At 33.2% G+C, this 21,888-nt stretch overlaps 1 protein-coding gene across 1 annotated transcript in view; it reads left to right on the forward strand.

Moving 5' to 3' along the window:
* The window catches only part of LOC129218228 (methyl-CpG-binding domain protein 2-like), a 59,114-nt gene that overhangs the window by 12,210 nt on the left and 25,016 nt on the right, over window positions 1-21,888 (forward strand). The window contains exon 3 of the mRNA XM_054852451.1: window positions 21,538-21,713. Within this exon, the coding sequence (XP_054708426.1) occupies window positions 21,538-21,713 (176 nt within the window). The remainder of the gene's footprint in view (window positions 1-21,537; window positions 21,714-21,888) is intronic.

The following is a 21,888-nucleotide window of genomic DNA, read 5'->3' on the forward strand; positions in this document are numbered from 1 at the left end:
TTGCTATCTTGCACTTTCAACGCTACTTTTTGTTTTCTTATTTTGACTATTTCCTACTGGTGCGAGAATCTGTTTGCAGTACTTATATTTTTCCATCTTGAATATATTTTGTAAACTTTAAATAAGCAGCTATACATAAAGGTCTTTAAAAAAAATGTAGTTGGCAATGTAAGGTTGGCAATGCATCACAATATAGAAATTCGTAGATCAGCCAGCCCTGCAACATGTTATGTCATAAACAGAGAATCTTGCTTATACCTACATACAAATTAGGGGTGTGTCGTTCATGAACGAACAGGTCAAGAAGAATGAATCCTTAAAATGAACGGATCTGTTTGTTCACCTAAAAAATGAACAACCATTCTTTTGAACAGTGAGCAGTTTGGAACATTGCATTTATGCACTTGTGATAAATATTCACTTTTTTTTTTAAATTACATTCAGTGGTCAAATTTTTAACTCTCAATCAATCACAAATTTCCTTTTTCTCAGTGCAGTACAATATATTCATACAAACCTTTTTTCTTTCTGCTTTATTCATCAGTTTTCTTTAACCGTTGCAGTTCATTTGCTATTTTCCAATGTATCCATTAGTAATGTTATGTGCAACTTGTTGGACATTCCACTTCCTCTCCCATGCACCTGCTAAAATCCTTCTCATGCTTTTTGTTCCCAGAATTTTCTGGCGATCCTTTTGTCTTCTATAACATCTCACCTGTCAATATCATCTATATGGATTTGGCTTTTCATTTTTAGCTTGCTTGGCAACTGCCAAGTCACTTATTTTACATTAAATATCCATATATATATCATACCTGCCAACCCTTCCGGATTTCCCGGAAGTTTTATGAATTTTCATATCCTTTTCCGTTTTTCCGGTTATGAGCAAAATCTTCCGAATTTTTCATGTTTTGTAGGAAAAAAATTGTATCTCGCCAATTTTGGCGCTAACGATACTTTTAAGGAACGCGGCACTGCATTTAAAGCCGTCGTGCTGTTTTTGCTTCGTTCTTTTTTTAAGATGGGTAAACGTTATTTCCAAACTTTTAAAGAAAGCAATACAAGTAATCTTTACTGAATGAAAGTAAGTTCAATTGATATGAAATTCATAACTAATTTTCATATTGTTAAATGTAAAGAGCATAGGTGTCCTGTTTGATTTTATTTTGCTTTAAAATCCTCTGGATAAAAAAAAAAGAATCTTCCGGATTTTTTTTCTTGGAAGTTGGCAGGTATGATATATATATAATGAGGATTATTACTAATACCCTCCCCCCCCCCATTTAAAAAAATTTTGCATTTTAATTGGTACTGTGGAATAATTTGGAAGCTGCCTAATATTTAGGTCCCCTCTTCCCCCCCCAGGGGTTCCTTGATTGGTCAAAAAGGAATGGGTCCCAACTATTGATCCTTCTATTCTGCTTTTGCTTTTATGATTAATCTTATGTGTGTATTGATTATAAAAATATATCAATGGTTTAGTTATTTACAGTGGCGTCAATTCTTGCGAGCAAGGGGGGTGATCGCCCCTGCACTTTTTTCATCATTAAAGATTGCCTGCACATTTTTAAGATTTTCACTTGAAAAGAACTCTGGGAGATAACCCAACGATAGCTTAAAACTGCATTTTTTAGACTTTGGTTTTAAAAAAGTTTCGGAGGAGAACCGTAAACACGCTCACTCCTTGTATCTTGAAAGAGGGCCTAAATTTGTGTTATTATAAGAATCAGAAATTTTAGTAGGAAGCGAACCCACTTCTCCCTAACATTAGTAAAAATATGTAAAAATGTGATTTTAAACCTCCAATTAAGAAACAAATTTGAAAGTAGTCCTCCATTTTCCTTTGAAGTCATCGAAGGAAGTCTAAAATTGGTGTTTTAGGGCTTTATCAGTTCCAAAAGATTTACCAGGGAGAACCTCTGAACTCGTTCTTTCCTCATTAAGTCATTCAAAGATATCCTAAAATAGCACTTTTAAAACTATTCAACTGTGCAAAATTTTAGGGAGAAAAATCCAGAACACCTTGCCCTCAGTTTGCTTAAGATGTCCTAAATTTGCTTTTTTAAGACACCAGTTGTGGGTTTTTCTTTTGGGTGGTTACCTCTACATCAGCAAAGACCTTTCTTTTGATAATTCAGCTTCGAAATTTCTTGGGAAAAAGTTTCCAAAGCCCTCCCCCCCCTCCCCCTTAAAACTCCCCAAAAGAACCAAAAGTTGTCTTCAGCTTCCAAAAATTTCTTGCCCCCGCTCTTATGTAATCTCCAACCGCTGTCTCTGGTTATTCAGTAGTACTAAATAACATTCTAAACTACTGAGCTTATTTTTTTTTCTTTTTAGTTTTTTTTTTTTTGGCTTTTACGCAGTCGAGTTTTTTTGTTTTTATTTAATAATTAATTTTTATCCCCTTTTTTCATTTTTCTAAGTAATTAAAAGTAAATAAAGGATCCCAATCAACAAAATGTGATTGAGATCAATCCTACAACTGTATTTTATCCAAAAAGTATCATCATTGCATAAAATATACACGTTAAAAGTACGCAAAGCACACTTTTTTTTGTAAGTGTATTGAAATTAATGAGTGGTAGCGTATATGCATTTTTTCAATTTGTAAAGTCAAATTAATTAATAATAATATTGATAGCAGAAGGATTTATTTACTGTGTATTATTAATTTATGTCATTGATGTTCCCAGGGGTCTGGCCAGAGGATATTGGTCCGTTAACGGACCCTTCACAAAATCCGATCAACCAAAACGGACCTTTCACAAAATCCCGATCAAACAAAACGGACCTTTCACAAAATCACGATCAACCAAAACGGACCCTTCACAAAATTCTGATAAACAAGAATGGATCTTTCACAAATTTTTTTTTGAAGGAGCAAATCTGAAAGCAAAATATAGCATATTAAACCGATAATTTTTGGAACCTTTTTTTAAATCAAATTAGAGGGATCAGCTTATACAAAATCTGCTAATTTTGCAAAGAAAAAAAATGGCACTCTTGTGATGCTCCTGCACAGGCCCGCCGTAAGCGGGCGTGCAAGGCGTGCGCCGCACGCCTGAGGGGCGCCGAAGGGGCGCCAAAGTCAGTTTCAACATGCTAAATCTAGGGAATATCAATTTTTAAAAAAAATCAGTTTTGACTATTCAAAAAATTTCGTTTGCTCAAAACGACACCAATCATAGGAGACGATTCAGTGCGAGAAAATTTAATAATAGCAAGAAAAAGGGCTCTTTTAACTTCACTCTTAGTACCACCTGTGGCCAGTGCTCAATAAAAAGCCGGCGGAAGGGAGGCTCGAGTTTTTGTGACCTTTTCCAAGCAAACCAGATAGCCCTGATGTTCTTGGAAGTATATCAAGACAAGAAGAAAAAATAAATGAAAAGCAACCCTCTAGGCTGGAGAGGGGCTCGCGGTTTATTCACTGGCAGTGTAGTAAAAACTTGTTCTGCTTATGTTTTGTTCGGTCACCTTGTTCAGTGTTACCGACCCGTTAGGACATCAAGCCAAAAAGGTAGTGACGTGCGGGATTGGGGTGTGAAGTTCAATGGCTGGTCTTCTAAAGCCCAATATCTTCTTCCCGTAAAAGCAAAGTAATTTTTAACATATGATCAGGACACTCCGAAGTTGGGGAGGCGGATCCAAAAGATGAGAGCGGGAGCCATAAACTAAGCTTATACTGTGCATTAAAATTTATTTTTCTTTTTTAATTTTTATAAAGCATTTTTCTTAATCTTAAATAGTTTTCAAAAGGATAGCACATTATGTTTAATTTTTTGAAGCAAAAAAAAAAAAAAGTGATGTGTACAATTATGTTATAATTAAAATCCGATATTCTTAACAATTAAAACGCGAAAATATTCGGTACTTTTCCATTATACTCTCATTGTTGTTGTTAGCGTGAGTTAGACAGCATTTAAAATAAGGCCAATGTTTATTGGCCGCTAGAGTATTTTTGTTTTACGAGTAAAACCAGCTTCCTTTTCCGTATGAGTGTGTGTGGAGCTAACTTAAGGGCCGACTGGTCTTTCAGCCCATAGCGGGGAGGTGCGCCCTCGAAACTCTGCGCCCTCAGCTCTTTTTTTTTTTTTTTTTTAAGCCCTCGAACCTGTGTGTCTTCATTGATTTATTTATTTATTTCTAATTTGCAAGCTTTGGGAGTCAAGGCTAGCGCCCTCTTGAGGACCCAGTCCGCCCCTGTATGCACAGTGAGGAAATTAATTTATTTCACGAAATGCATCTGTACCTTAGCAATAGTTGAGCAATTTATAAAAGCTTCGTGGGAGTGCCTTCGGATTTTTGGTATTTCGAATTGCAATATGCGTTGACAAATATGTATCTTTTGAGCCCTCCAGGAAAAATTTGAAATGGACGTATGTGATACATAAGGTTCGAATTTATTGCAACTTTCCAGGACATTAGCCGAAAATCTGCCCTTCCAGAAGATCGGGGGGAAGACTTATGTGCTGATTATCCCAGCTCATTGGAGTCCGGGCGCCAGCCAGGGTTTCACAATTGTGTGAAAAAATGCCAAAATGTGTTTAACAATTTCCAGAATTCTTTTTCATGTCTTCCATGACAAAATACGACCCTGATAAGCTTGAAGGGTTGGATAGATGTATGCGTCTGAAAGTCAATAGAGATTGGCTTGTTTATTCCATTTTGAAAGATTCAGTGTACTGTTTCTGTTGTAAAATTTTTGGCAACAATTCAAGTAGTTTTAGTGATGCAAAAGGCTTCTGAGATTGGCAGCATTTATCATTAAATTTAAAAAGGCATGAAACAAGTGTTTCCCATAATCAAAACGTAAAATCCTGGTACAAATGAATAAGATGTTAAAAACTAAGACAACCCTATATCAAATGCAACTGAGACTATTAGATTCCGAAAAAAAGTATTGGTACGATGCGCTAGAAAGAATAATTGCAGTCGTCAAATTTTTATCGCGTCAATGTTTAGCTCTTCGGGGTTCATCGGAAACATTGTTTGAACACAATAATGGACATTTTTTAAAAGCAATAGAAATGATTGCATCTTTTGATTCAATTATGCGGGAACACATTCTTAAGATTGAATCCTCTAGGTCGAATTCAACTCGTATGGCTCATTATTTGGGAGACGACATTGAAAATGAAATCATCGATTTACTCGGCAGGACAATAAAAAGTTATATTTTGGATAAAGTAAGAGAAGCGAAGTATTTTTCCGTTATTTTATACTGCACACCAGATGCAAGTCACACAGAGCAATTAACAATAATACTGAGACATGTTTGCTTAAATAATACAAACAAAAAAATTAGAGATATGCGAAAATTTCATAGATTTTTGCCCGATAACCAGTTTTACTGGCGAGGGTGTGTTAGATTTTGTTTTAAAATTATTTTCAGAGTTAAAACTTTACATTCAAAATTTGCGTGGCCAAGGATATGATAATGGCTCTAATATGCGTGGAAAACATATTGGATTGCAAAAGAGAATTTTAGAAATTAATAGTTGCGCTTTTTTTTGTTCCTTATTCAGCTCATACTTTGAATTTGGTAGTCAATGACGCAGCAAGGATTTCGCACGAAACTATTAATTTCTTTGACTTGATCAAAGAACTTTATGTTTTTTTCTCTTCATCTACAAAAAGATGGTCCATTATTTGCAGACATTCACCCGACATAAAACTAAAACCTTTAAGTGTTACGCGATGGTCAAGTAGAATTGACGCAATCAAACCTTTGCGTCACCACTTCGACAAAATATTTGATGCTCTGCTGGAGATATCAGAAAATTCTTCGGATTGGGACAGCACTACAACACACAAAACTTATTCACATGCATTAAACATGCAAAATTATAAATTTATATGCTCAATTATTATTTGGTTCGATGTTTTAAACGAAATTAATTCATTAAGCAAAATGATGCAAAGCCCGTGCTTAAATACACAAATGTGTATAAATTTGTTAAAAAATTTAGTAGCAAAATTTGAGGAATATCGCACAGATGAATATTTTGAAATAGTTTTAGAGGAAGCTACCAAACTAGCTCACGAACTCAACATTGAAGGATTGAAGCCGATTTCCGGCCTGTAAAATCACGCCGTCCAAAACGAAAACCCAAACAATTTGAGTATGAACAACACGACGAAGTTCTGTTAGATCCTAAAACCAATTATAAAGTAGAGTTTTTTTTTTTAAATCTTTGATCTGACATTAATTTCTTTAAGAGGTCGATTTAAAGAACTACAAGCATTTGACGATGCGTTTGGCTTTTTCGGTAGCAAATTATTTAGCCACACAAAAGATGAATTACTAAAGTATTGTAATGATTTATATTCAAAACTAAAAGACGACTCAAGAAATGAAGCAGACATTGATGGCATGGACTTATTTGATGAGATTAATGCTTTAAAACTACACTTTCCAGATAACGAGTCTAATGATCCACATACACTTTTACAATATCTCTTTACAAACGAATTAATTTCAACTTTTCCCAATACAGCAATAGCATAAAGAATCTTATTAACTCTGCCACTTTCGGTTGCATCAGGTGAAAAATATTTCTCGAAGTTAAAAATCATAAAAAAATTGTTTAAGATCAACTATGCATCAGCAAAGACTTAGTAATTTGTCAATTTTGTCTATAGAACATTAAAGTTCAGACAATTTGGACACACAAAAATTAATAGCAGATTTCACGAGCAAGAAAGCAAGAAAAGTTCAATTTGTGTTGGATGCTGCATTAGCACATATTAGCACACAAGGTATACAAATAGTATCTCCCTCTCTTTGTTCTAGAAGTGAAGTCGCATTCGTTTTTAGGCACTACCTCCACTACCTCACCATAGAAATTCTCCACTTTCCTGAACCATTCTGTTTATTACAGGTATTTTACTTTAGCAACGATCTGAAAAAAGACTGTCTGGTTTCATTTTTTTTAAATTTGTACCTCGAAAAGCTAGACATTGACATATCAAAAATTTTACAATTGCAATCATTTTTTAGATCTTTGCTCAACAGAGTGCTTTTTGCACTTCTAATAAATTTTACTGTGCCTTATCAATTTGATGTATTTATTTATCCAACATTTAGTTTACTTCAAACCGTTTATTTACCGACCGAATGTGCTAAACGTTAGGTTATCCTATTCAGAGCAATGCAACCTACTCGAAATATCACATGTTGCTCGTAATTGAACATGGCTTGTTCTGAACAACTTGCACAAAAGCAAAAAATATGCCAATTTCTGTGCAGGTTTTTTTTTTTTTTTTTGAAAAATGTCTTTTGCTTTGTACGTTTTGCACAAAATAAGGAATAAAATGTGATTTCTTGAATAAATTTGACAATCCGAAAAAGTAAGAGTTACTGGGAAGTTTTTTTTTCTTTGTATAGCTTGTATTTTTCCTTTTAAATCAAAAAATGCTATTACTTACTCCCTTATGTTTTTTACTTGATATGACTATTGACTCCTTTTCTACACCCACTCATAATCATATTGGTTTTTGTAACTGTTTTAAAACATTTTTAGTGAGTTTGAGACTTTGTAATAGAAATGTAGTGTAACAAAAAGTTCTCAAAAGAAACATACAACTAAATGCTGTACTTATTTCTGTTACTGTTTTATGTCTCATTAATTACGGATCTGTTTTTCATATTTTTGATCATAAACTAAACATATTACTCGCTAAGCTTATTGCTTGCTTATTACCTTCATTGCCGACATTTAATCTCCGAAGTTATTTTATATATGTCAAGCTCCCTCTCCAGAGAAATATTGAATAAAAAATATGACTCAATTTTATTCTTTTTTTTTTTCTTGAAAAGTTTAATTTAAGATACTGAAGCAACAGGTTGCTTAGTAATAAGCATTACGTGCTAGCCAATCACAAAAAAAAGCTCATTGATAGAAGAATCTATAAATTGCAAAGGTGGCAAAGTGTCATTCATCTTCTGCTTTCTCACGTAGCAATAAAAGAACAACTTATGTGTCTCGTGTGTTAGAAAGCACAGAACATGGAAATTTTTTGCGCAGGCAAAGAGATTTCTTTTCTTTTGGGGAGGGGGGGGGGGAGATCGCTGTGTAAATCAAGCTACAAAGTTTTTAACCTACTTCAAAAATAAATAAATAATAAGAATAATAATATTTAAAAAAAAAATCATGACCCTCGGGGGAGGGGTCGAATATCCCATGATATGGGGGGGGGGGCGACCAAAATAGGTTTCGCACGCTGGCGCTCAGACGTCTAGCAGTGGGCCTGCTCCTGCAAGCGATAAATTGCTACTGCCAAATAAATATAATGCTTGTTTGCTTCTTGTAAAGAAATTGACAGCTGGAAATAAGTTTGGTTTCAAATAATTTTGTTTGTTTTATCACAGCTAATTAGCAGCGGTGTGTTGTCAACGTTTCTGAAAAGGCGTTTGGTAAGCACTTTTCTCCCCGCTGATGATTTACTAAACAATAATATATATCAGCGAAATGAACTTAGAACTGCAAAGGGATAGTAAGGGTGAGGAAAAAATGTGATCGCTTTAGATAGGGTTACCAACTTTAAAATTATCACCATTTAGCATCTGGCGTTAAACCTTTATAATGAACTTGATTAGAAAGTATTCTCATCATTTTACCAGCTTGTCAATATTTGCGTTTTTATGGTGCGGTGCGATGTTCAACTGTTATTTTGGGAGAAAATTATATGGGTTTGATTTTTCGATGCTAACAAGGATGATTAACTTTAAATAAACTGTTTTACTTGCCTTTTTTTTTCTTTAGACGTCTACATTTTAAAAAAGAAATCTTTTAACATCCGATATAAGAATCATATTTTGTTCTTTTTTCAAGCTAACTTCGTTTTATTAGGATGCAAATAAATGAAAAGTCTATTTTTGTTAAAACACGCACTTCAAGTTTTCAAAGCAAAATTCCATTTTCTTTTATGAGTCAAAAATTAAAATGCTGAATCAATGGTTTAATTTTATTTCTGGTTTAGCTGTGTCCACAGATATTAATGATATGTTTATCATAGGACTCTAAAATGCATTTTAAAAATAATTTTATCAAAAATACTTCTTTTACAAGCCGTTTTTATACCTTTGATGCCTTCACTTTGAGAATTGCGATCTCTTTGCATCCGCTATGGGATTCCGATTTTTTGAATTTTTGATGTTTAGTACGTTTTGTTGAAAAGTAAACAAGTAAAATCTCTTTTTATTTTTGTTAAAATCACGGAATTTATAAGTTTTAGACGAAATTCTGTGCTTTTTTAAGAGTGTCTTGGGTCAAAAAGTTAAATGCTGAACCCCCTCGTCTGAATTTTATTTATTTGTTACAATTATTTTAAATGCTGTACAGAAATATTTCTAGTATAATTTAACAAAATGTAGAATGGTAGATAAATATTGCTACTTGAGAGAGCGATGCCGCCCCCCCCCCCCCCCCGCTAAATACTAGAAAAACACCCCAGAATGATATTCTCAACATAGAAGAGGAAAACACTCTACTTTAAGTTTAAATGATGTAGTTTGTGCCTGCTCTAAATTCTAAAATTTCGATTTAACAAAAAAATTTTTTTCTGCGAAATTATTTTATTTTTTACAAAATTAATTCACTTTTCACAAAATTATTTTATTTTTCACAAAAAACGGACCCTGTGAAAAATCCTGGACAGACCCCTGGTTCCTTAATTACCAAGTCCAACTAATGCAACTTTTTATTAATCAATAAAAAGTGATTATTTCTTTCAGAAATGAACTAAATTCTACGAAAATTTTTATGACTAATGTAGCCACAAGTAGGATTATTACCTCACCTTAAATTACGTTTCATTTCGTCACTGAAATTTATTATTATTTCTTTTTAATTTGGACTCATTTCCTTTCTGCAATAAACATCCTGAAAGACTAGTTTACAGTGATGAAAATGTAAATCAAGTGAAACAAATTCGTTTCAAACCGATTTATGATAATAAAAAATAATGTATAAAATAAAGTGGCAAAAAATAATTAGTGAAGTCTGTATTCATAAATTCATTATCTTAAGAAACTACATCAAGTACTTTCCTCTTTTTTTCGTCTTGTTTTAGAGAAATAATAAAGTCTGGCATAAAAATATATATAAGAAACCTAACAAACTGAGATAAAAAGCAAATGTTTGACATGTGTAAAACTATATTCATACCCATATTCATCAAATACATCCTCCATGGAAATCTTTATTTCTATCCTTCTCTTGTCTAGTTTTGTGTACCAAGTTAGATGTACATATTAGTATGACTATGTTCAAAACTGCATTGAATAATCATCTTGATATTTGTTATTTCTTTCAACAATATGAAAAATTTCCCTTTATACTCAACATTCGCAAAGGTAGATCAGCCGACAAGAGTTACTTTGCAATATTCTCTTGAAAACCGTCTATAAAATAGCTAGTCTGAAACCGTTCCTTTGATGTTCTATTGAATATTTAAGCATCATGAGTGTTGATAATTGTAAACATTTGTCATCCAGCAGAATCTTTTACCAAACTCTCAATTTGGGAGATAAGTCCTCTTAAAAAATGAAGGGCACCTGTTTAAGCAGTTACAGATTTCATTGTTTTCAACAGATTTGATGTTGAATCTTTATGTAATTTCTTGATTTCACTTATAAGAGATTGGATTTCACTTGGTTATAATCTGTCATATCTGTGGAACATTCGTTTTACTGTCCCAAGATCCCAGTCGCAAAGGACAAACTAATGTCCTCTGAGAAGAAAGTCATCAGCAATCTTGTTCAATTTCTTCAGTGTTATTTCTAGAAAAAGTCTCCTGCAGTATTGTTCTTATTTTGACCAGCGTATATCTCACTGAAAGTTTGCTGTTTTTTCGCAGTTCCTAGCGTGATGTTAATAAAACCCCTGAAAAATTAGCGAATTTCATTCGAATTCTGTGATTTGAAATTCCCCCCCAAAACCCCCTAACTGACAAACCTACCATTACCAAAATTATATTAGATCAATGGAGTTATTTGTTTTTACTTCCTTACTCCAAAGAATCTAGTTCTTCTATGATCTTGTCATTGTGTCTTACTATTTCTTCCTTCATGTCTAGTGCAGAAAGGGCATAAGTCTGCCCTTTCTGCACTAAACAGAAAATGTGACCCCTAAATAAAGTGCTTTGTTGTACAAGAATTGACTTCCCTGCTACACTACTCAATGTCTCTACATACAAATATGGGAAAACCACAGCTAACTCTGAAAAAAATGCGACTCTTATGCCCTTTCTGAAATAATTGATTCATTTATGACAGTGTTTTTGCCAGTTTTCCCCAGGGTTTTAGGAAGCAGTACGGGTTGGTCCATCTCTTTGATCTTTGGTTTCGCCGCCTCTTGGCTGAAACGGGGGAAAAACGACCGTCTCTGACATCATCCTGGAAGCACTGAATCACTTGTTTCCATAGCTTAATGTTTGCTGCTACTTCAATTTTAATTTTTCCGTTTATGCTATTTATGGCACAAACTCCCCGCCCATGCCCTGGGCATGAAATTTCTAAGGAACAGGATAATTTTTCGTGATTTATCTAAATTCTTTTTCAAAACTTGTCCCAGAGCTCTCTCGCTCTTTCATATTTCATTCATTCAATTCTTAGTGTTCTTTCTTAAATTTTTTCCTCTTTTTGTGCAGGGAGGGGAGTGCAGTCTGAAATGAATTTAAAACATGGGAATAAATGCATAAAATTGCCCTATATTTTTTTAATCTGTGCAATGATTCTTGCATACCCCCGAGCAGTATACTTGAAAAATGTCGATTCAAATGAATAGTTTATAAGAAAAGTTATTTCAAAGAATGATAAATTTCCATAATAGTAGGCTAATTAATGAAACATCATATTGTGTCAATTTTGGAGAATACGTATTTTTTCCTCTATAGCTTAACATATATTTATACATTCTGTAAATGCAAATATTTAATTATCTGTACATATTGTAGTTTTTTCATTTAGTTTTACAGTTATGTTTTGAATAATCATATTGATATTCATTTGACAATTTGCGAGCAGTAGTTAAAATAAATATCAGTTTGAAATTATAGTTAATTGTTTTAAAGAATGCTTCATAGGATAATGAATCTCGGCAATAGTGAGCTTATTATTGAAAACTATATGGTAACAGTTTGGGAGAATCAGTATTTTTCCTTCTATAGTTGTCAAATATCTATTGTAAATGTAATATTTCATGATTTAATTACGAGCAACAATACTTGAATAATGTCTATTTTAAATGAATTGTTTCAAAGAAAGAAAAATTGTTTCATAGCATAATAAGTTTCTGAAATAGTAGGGTTATTAATGAAACATCATGTTGTGTCAATTTCGGAGAATCCTTTTAACTATAGAGGAAAAATCCTCTATAGTTTTACACATATTCTGAAAATGCAAGCATTTCATTATCTCTACCTGTTATAGTTATGTCATATTTATGTGGATGTTTATGTCTGTATGTTTTGAATTGTCATCATTGATGTTCATTTGATAATTCGCGAGCGCACTGTTATCAAAATTACCTGTTTGAAATTATAGTATGAGTTCTCAAAAATGTTTCATAGGATAATAAATCTCTTAATACTCTCTAAATACTGGAACATTATGTGGTTTAAGTTTCGGAGAATTAGTATTTTCCATCTATAGTTGTTTTATCTATTTTGCAAATGTAAAAATTTCATGAATTAATTTCGAGCAATATCTGAAATGAACTGTTAAAAAAAACAAACTAACAAAAACAATATCATTGAATAATGAACTTCAATGAAGCTTTATATCGTGTTAGTTTCGAAGAATAAATATCTTTTTCATCTAGAGTTGAACAAAAATTCTACAAATGCAAATATTTCAGTATATGAATGGTAGAATCCATGTCAATTCATTCAACAAGGGTTGTAACATGATGGTCTCAGAATTCCTGGGCCAAGATACAGGCCACCAAAGATGGCAGTCCTGTCATGATTTCTCACTTGGGATTTTCTTCAAAATCTTTAAAGTACATTACCTCAGGAGCAGAAGAATATATTTTGTTGCGGTTTGTTTTATTTAAAAGGATGTTTTTTCTTGTTTAAAAACGTATGCAACATTTCGAAATATGTGCTTTAGTTTTTTTTCCAGTCTTTTGAAAAAGAAAAAAAAGTTAAAATAATGTTTTGGATTTTGCTCAAATATATCAATTTCAAAAATTTTCATTTTTTTACACTTTATTAGTACCATTGAGCACTACGTTCCCTGAAAAGGAGAGCTTCCACTTTTTCGTTTAACAGATTTTAGAGGCATTTGAAAAAATGAGGGTTATTAATTAACTCCTTACATAATTGCAGACCTGAAAATTCAAAAAAAAATTTGCAACAAGTGACCAGAAAACACTTTTAATTAAGTTATATAGCGAAATTTTCATTTTGAGTTGCCATTTTATTCAGGATATGAAATAATTTAGTAAGAACAAGATGGCATTGTGCTTACTGATTCTTTCGACGCTGTGATGAAAGGTTGCGTGGGGAAATACAGCAAATTGGCTGGAGACCGCGTTGTGGTTTTCATAAAAAATAAAACTCCTGGATAAAGTAGAGACTCAAAATGAAAATTGGTAACAGAGGAGATCACTCAGGGTGGCGACAGATCAGGGAGATCAGGGAAAAGTCAGGGAACTTGATCACTCAGGGAAATATCAGGGAATTTCGAAAAAATAACAAAAATTCAGGGAAAATTGATCAAATGAAGGAAAAAAAATTTTTTTTCCTTGCAAAATGAAGTACTTTGATTCCCTACCAATTTTCCGCCAATTATTTGTTTTAAAAAAGTAAAATTAATGAGGTGCGATTATACAGTGCCGCGTATTTGTGCATCTTTTTTCCTCAAAGTCAAAGTATTCAATCTTAGGATGAACTTCCTAAGATTGCTTCTGTGTCTGTAAAGTTGTTTATTTTACCTTGCTTGAATTTTCCATCCAAGCATTCCAAGCTACGTAAAATAAAATAAACAACCCTACAAGCAAAGAGGAAGCGGTCATTAATGACTTTGCTCCCTTGCCTTTACTCATTTCTTGAAGTGATTAGCATACTGTTATCACGCTTTCAAGGAAAAAATCTTTGTTTTTTAAATTAATGCTGAAAAGGTATTATAAAAGTTATCACTTGGCGTTTTTAATTTAATTGTTAAAATTGAATTTTGACTGAAAATCATTTTTTTTTTTTGGCTATGGTATTATTTGCTGTCACTTCAGATTACACGATTCCCCCCCCCCCCCCCCAGGTTTTCTCTCTTTCTCCAGGAACTCTTTTATTTTAAAATTATATACATTTTGAAATTAATAATAGTTTTTGAATTTCAATGTTGTTTGTTACTAAAAAGTGATATGTTTTTTTTCGACAACTAATGAAATCATTTGAAATTGAGTTGTGTACAAAAGTAAATATTTTTATTATTTTTTAATACTTAAAATGCTGCATTAATTCATTAAAACCTAAGTTCTTGATTAGAGAATAGCTCTGTTTGTTGAAAGATTTCAATTTGTTTTACATAAATATGTCTATTCTGCCGTGTGCAAGTCAAGGGCAGTAACTGCGCATTTTTCTTTTCTTTCTTTCTTTCTTTTTTCTTTTTTTTTTTTTTTTTTTTGCATTTTTGTCATCTATTGTTCGTTATCTTTATTGTACACACTCGCTTATTTGGTTTCCGCTGAAAAGAGGAGAAAAAAAAACCTCTAATTCCAACGTTTTCCTATTGTTAGTATTGAATCCACCACACATTTCTTCAAATATCTCGAAAACTAATTTCTGCAGATACTGCAGTTTACCTGCACACGGCAGTATTATTTACGTAAGTAAAACTACATTAATTCTATACTTTAACTATCACTTGTTATTCTTGCAGCAACAATTATACTGCTTGAGAACTCAGTTCAAGATTATTTCCATTTAAATGTTTTAGTTTTATCATGATTAGATATTTTTTAAAAGTGGTTTTAATAATTTCTTAGAATTCTTATGTTAACTGGTTCCTGGAAGTAAAGTATTTGTTTTAGATTTCCTACAATATTTCTCTGTCGATAATTTAATATGCTGTTTTTACCAAAAAAAAAAGGAGCATCTTTTCAAAATATATTTTTAATTAACGGCTTAAACCCTTCTAAATACTGTATTCTATTTAATATGTAGTACTTTTCAGGTAGGGCAAAGAAAATTAAACCATTATCATTGATAACGTAAATCAGGGAAGTTTGGTGAACTTAGTCAGGGAACTTTTTTTTCCAGTTTCTGTCGCCACCCCTGTCACCATGGGTGCAAGACCTTCCGTCTCACGACGGATTTCCGTCTTGGACAAAATTTCCGAGACGGAGATCGGGACGGAAAGAAATTCGATGAAATTTCTTTCAGTTTTTACTAAAAAAGAAAAATTGAGTGTTTGAAAAATATGCTTTAACCACTAGATCGTTCCGTAACCACGAATTTACATCGACATTCTCTCGATTTTCCGCCATGGGCTTGTTTTGTTTGTAACGTGCTTTTGGAAGAGTGGCTTTTTAGACTCTCGCCGTTTGACTTTTTTTTAATGTGTAAACTCTGTTATTTCTAACTCACTGCATTGCAGACCGCGGAGTTGCTCGCTATTCTCCCTGATTTTTCGAAATAATCGTCTCAATTGAAATTTTAGCCTTTTCTCTTGCTATTTTTGATTATCCTTTCGTTTTTTTTTTCATTAGCAGTTTTTTTTTTTTGCAAACTTTACACGCATAAGTGAAAATTATCTGCGCTCTTAAAATGTCTTCAAGTTGAATCTGAATCATCGATTTAAAGTGATCGCTGATGAGATGAAATGTTTACACCACAACAGAGGGCATCCAAAGGGAATTTTAGAAAGAATCGGGGTGAAATTTCAAGCTGGTTTGAAACATCGATGGGCAACCGTTCCTGCAGTTTTAACAATAGACTTGAGGAATTACAAAATTCCAATGTCATTCAATACAACATTCGCTAGAATGGAAATAGGGGGGGGGGGAGAGAAAGGAAACGAGAAAAATAACGGCAGCACGAGTTTGCGAAAAACCCTGCTCGTGCAAAGAGGGTAAGTTCGCAAATTAACCCACGATATTGAGGTCTTAAAACGTTTATATCTTGGACAATCTAAGAGGGGGGGGGGGGGGCTACTCAAGAGCTGCAGTATAAAATATTGAAAAACTGAATTGGAAGCCATTTTTGAAGCTAGGAGTGCTTCAGGATTTCTCCTCCGCAAACTCTTAAAAATTTAAAAGTCAAAAATGTTTAGGCTGTCTTTAATGATGTAAAAGTGGGAAGGGGGTGGTTTAAAAAAATAGAAAACTGGAGTACTAAAAATGCCAATTTAAGCAATTTTTGGTGAATTTATGAGAGATGGTTTTGGTGTTCTAACATGAAAATGTTGTGGCTGATGTATTAAAAACTCTTTGAGACTATATTTAAATGGACCTAAGAGAAAGGGAATTTGGGACCCTCTCCCGAAAAGTGTTTGTAATTGAAGTCATAAAACTTTTAGGTTGTCTTTAGTAATGTCAAGAGGGGGGGAGGCTCTCTTTAGGCGAAATTCCGAAAGTGGAGTCTTAAAAGTGCAACTTTAGACCGTCTTGGGGTTCGGGGTCCCCCTTCCCCGAAAATTATTCAAAGCTTAAGTATTCAGAACTATGGGCGCCCATATGCAAAATTTAAAGGGGGGCTCAGATATTTTACCCATGGTTTAGCAGGATATTTTCCCCGTAGAGACCGATTTCAGTACAGATAAGAGTTATTAAAATTTGATATTTTTAATAACCTATTCATTATAGGCTGGAGAAGAAATGTTTTTCAGTTTTACAAAGAAAAAAGTACTAAAAGCAAGAAAGTTCTAATTTTAAAGGGGGGATTTGAGCCCCCACTTGCCCCCTGTTTGGGTGCCCTTGTTCAGAATTCAGCTTTAGGTCATCTTTGGAAGCCTTAATAAGGGGGAATTCGAAGGCTTTCTCTCAATAAATTTTGGAACTTAAATTCTTAAAACTTCGGTGATGAAAAGGGGGAACCGCAGATTTAAGTCTAATTTAGTGAACTTAGGGGAAAGAGTTCCGGTACTCTCTCCCCCGAAAATTTCACCATGCTGAAGTATTGAATGGCTATTTTGGCTATTTTTGAGTGAGTTAAGAATTAGGGAATTGGGGGGGGGGGTCTTGGGTCTTTCTCGAAACATTTTCGAAATTGAAGTCTTAAAATTTTGGGGAGTTGCTCTTTCAATAGAAAAATAAATCTCAAACACAAACTTACATTGCCTTTATTAAACACAATGAGAGGAGGAGGGGGGGTATTTCGTCGCCCAGCCCGAAATATTTCCGTTTCTAAAATTTTAAGAACTCTGTTTTGGGCTATCTTTGGATGATTTAAGGGGTAGGGTATAGGAAGCTTCTTTCAAAAAGTTTCCGAAATTAAAGTATTAAAGCTTTTAGGCGGTCATAAGTCATGTTTTAGGTAAGGGAGGGTACTATTCCTTGAAAAAAATTTAGAAACTTCCTTAAAAATTCAAATTTAGGACATTTGTGGTGAACTCGGAGGAAGGGGTTCGGGAGTTCTCTTCCGAAAATTTTTTGATGCTGAAATATTTAAAACGCCACTTTAGGCTATATTTGAGTGCCTTAAGAGGGATGTGATTCAGGTGCCCTGCCTGGGGTAAGGATTCAGTTACCCTATTTCTTTTTTTAATTAATGAATATTGGAAAGTGTACCTAGTTTAAAAAATATATCTACTTTACTGAAGCGGTTTTTTTATTGCTAATTTCACCACCTGCTATCTAAAAAAGAATTCTTTTTCAAATGAAGACTGTATGGGGGAATGGTGCAAGTCCATTATCATTGTCGCCCATACCCTTCCCCCACCTTTCCTTCTTTTCTGGCGCTACATTGGGAAACTTTCCGATCAGAATTGATTTATGTTGCAAAAAGTGAAAATCTTATGTCCCAAGCGATCTTATTGCTGCGCTGCAATAAAAATGTTTACGATCGACAAAAAACTAATGGCGGAGAGCTGCGAACGCTTTTACCCCTTCCTTTTAAAACATCGTCTAAAATTGCGTTTTTAGAACTTCAATTTCGAAATATTGCTGAAGAAGGGTTCCTGAACTCCAGCCCTTCGATAATGCATTCAAAAAGCATATAAACGTATGAAAAATGGAGTGCAATTTCGTTTTTGAAGCTTCAATTTCGGGAAGAGCCCAGAGCGCCCCCCCCCCCCCCTCTTTCTCTATTATTTTTGAAGGTCACCCAATATTGGTTTTGGGACTATCAGTTTGAAATAATTGATGTAAGAGTCCCTAAGCCTCCTTTCCCTGAACGTTACCAAAATGGCCTACCATTGCGTTTTTTGGACTTCAATTTAAAAAATTTTCTAGGGGAGAGCTCCCAGACCCCCCGTTACTGGCGGTTTTTAGGTTTTTGGAATTACAATATCAAAACGCTTAAATATTACAATTTAAAGACTTAAAATTCAAATTAAACACAGATTCAAAAACTGGCATTGTTAAAATCTACAACATTTATACACATAAATTCTTCCTTTAGCACGTATGCCGGGGGGGGGGGGGGCTGAAAATATTTTCCGTCTTGAACACATTACCAAACTTGCACCCATGCCTGTCACTCATAGAACACTGTATTTAAAAGAATGTCAAAACAGAAAAGTTCTTTCATACCATTACAAAAATATAAACAAGAAAAAGCATTACTTGGAAAAAAAAGTTACTTTTTTCTGTTTCATGTGAATCTAAAAAGTAGACCTAAAATAAAACTTGATTTCAAAAATTATTAAATATAATGAAGAAAACAAGCAAAGAGAGAAGCGATACAACTAAGTGTTTCCTTTTTTTTTTTCTTTTTTTTGAGAAAAGTTACTATCCAATGAATACCTAGTATTTTACAATCGTCCCCACTTAATTGGGTAACGGATAAAGTAAGATCAGTTGAAGTTTATGTAAGTGTGTTAATAAATCAAATGAGTGTTGAAATAAATTATAATGCATGTAATAGCATTAATAAAACAAGCACATCAGCTGTACATTTTATGATGTTTATCTGTGATGTGGAGGTTCATTGCCCATAATAATTGAATTTATAAAATTAAAAAGTAGAAATAAAAAGGTTTTAAAGGTTAGAGTTTTAAAACATTAAAAATCATGTTTAAAAAAAAAAAAGAAAAACTACTTGATATTAATAAAAGAAATGTTGGCATGAAGTGAAATCTGTTCTTGCAATACAAATACGAATGTGATCATCAACAACAGGCTCTGACTAGGCCCTAGTCAATTTATTAGTCCCCAATGAAGATTAATGACCCTTTTAAAGCTATCTACCCTCTTGCCTATTATAGCATCTTCCGGTACACTGTGCTGAGTATCCACAAATCAACTAAAGTTGTAATTTTTCTTAATTTGTATGATACTAACATATCCATAAAATATGCGAGTACATAAATATTTTACTATGGGGTGACATCAATAAAAACTCGAAAAATATTGTAACGGATTCGGTGCGACTTCCACTTTCTTGAAATGAAGACACAGTTCTTGATAAAAACACAGGAGCTTTATTTACACTATGTACAGGAAATATCGTCAACAACTGCTAAATTATTCATCAGCAATTAAGCAATTATCACACAACACGGTAAACTCAACGTTTACACACGTATTTACTTCCAAATACGAAAACAACACAGCGAAATGCAATAAACAGAGCTAATACACTCTCAGAACAAATTCTCAATCGAAACTCCCCTCTTTATCCAGCGTAACGGTTTATATACACACCGAAAAGAAATCTCTCAAATATTCCACACGCTTCTGGAAAATAGTAGACCGTTATCAAATTTTATCAATGAACAAAAAGGAAATAGGGGGATCGTATACTTTAGCCATATGAAAAGGGGTTGTATGTTCATTACGGGAAACTATTTACAGGTTACGTTACTACAATAATTACTATTTGCAGGATTTGTAACAATATAACCGTTATAAAATAAAACTTTGTTTTGTATGTATGTCTCTAAGCATTTCTTTTGACTTTCCCATTGAGTTTATATTCTACTATTGTATATAATAGTCTAATCTTGCCCAATAGCATATTCACATTGTTAAATTTTATTACTTTTAAGTAAATTATAATCTAAAATTAACTACACCAATGTGTAATTTTAAAAAATTTTTAGATTTGTGAAAGTCTAAAGCTAATGATTCTATTTTAATTAAATGATTAATTCATAATACAACATATATTAGAATAACATACTAATATTATTACACCATTACAATAAATTTATGTATGTATAATCAGTTTATTTTTCATTTCGTCCAGTTTTGTCCATTTTGTCTAGTTTCTTTCGGCATCCCGGACTTTTTACAAAAAAGTGGACAAAATAGCAACCCTGGTGTTTAGAGAGTTGGAAGAATAAGATCACATGCAGTGAGCAGGGATTACAATGTTTTTTGTTTGGCTGTCCGATCCTATTCTGTCTATTGCCTCATGGAACTTGACTACTTTCTGTATAGAAAAGTAGTTCCCATGGCTATTTAGTTCTTGTTCTTGGAAGAGACAGTTGTCAATGACATGGTTAGACTTGGTATGATGTTTGACGAGGTTGTAGCTGGAGAATAAGGAAAGGCTTTTTCCAAAAGCAGTTAGTTGTTGATTTTCTGCTCTGCTTTTGACAAATTGTGTGATAAAATTAATGCAAAATGGAACAACGTAAGCTTATGTGTTCAGTGAAAAGTTTTGAAAGCAATTAGAAATAGGAAAACACAGAGAGGTAATTGATAAAGAATTAGGAATTTCTAAATTCAGGTTTCCAGAATAAACCAAAACGCTGATAAAATTGAGAGAGAGTTCTTTAAGAAGAAATGAAACTAAGTAAATATAAATTTTTTATGTATTCACATAAGTAGTACATGTAATTTTTTTATCATTTACACATAAAAACATTAAGTATTTCAATTTTGGGGAAATTCATGTGTCATATTTTAGTTTAAAAAAATTACCATTTGTTGTAACAAAAGTGAATATAATACCAGCAAAATGCTTAAAAAATATGTTTCTTGTATTCCCCGTATAATTGCATGCCTCGCTTAATCGAATAAGACATATCGGAACTGTTGATATTCATTTAAGTGGGGTTGACTGTATTGATTATGCCTAATGTTTGTTTCCTTAAAAACATTCTATACAAGTAAAAATATATTTTAATGATTCAGTTCAGCACTACTTAAGTTACACAATGCATTTAAAAGTTATTCTTAAGGCATTTAATTTTCAATATGTTTTTTAAGAAATAGTGCATGAAGTTATGCTTTATTACTTTTTGTATGACGTATTGTCGCCTTACATGCTATAAATAAGAAAACAAAGTATCTGAAAGCAGGTGTGAAGCCGGATATCCAGTATCCACCAAAATCACTCTTCTGTGCATCACTACTGTTACAGTGTGTAAAATTCACTGTATATTTCCCCTTCTTATTTACTTAAATTTGGAAATTTAATTTTCAGTCCGGACAATGTCAAGATCAGGTCTAAAGTAGAACTGGAGGCATACCTTAAAGAGAGGAAGTCTAAACTTACAATCAAGGATTTCAATCTACCAGCTAAGAAAATTGTATCTGCATCTGCAGTGAAGAAGAGCAAAGGCAAAAACACTGTTGCGGATAAGAAAACTGCTAAAAAATGTAAGTATAAAATTGATGTATGTTTTTAGACCTTGTACTATATGTACTACAGTAATATGAACAAAGCTCACATGTGTTAAAAATCAATGAATTATGGAATTGTGCTTGAGTACAATTCTTTTAATCAAGAGTTGTTAGTTTTTCATTTTACCCTCACATATTTTAGTGCAGAGTT

Source organism: Uloborus diversus, chromosome 3, assembly GCF_026930045.1.
Source record: "Uloborus diversus isolate 005 chromosome 3, Udiv.v.3.1, whole genome shotgun sequence".
In the NCBI taxonomy this organism is placed as follows: domain Eukaryota; kingdom Metazoa; phylum Arthropoda; class Arachnida; order Araneae; family Uloboridae; genus Uloborus; species Uloborus diversus.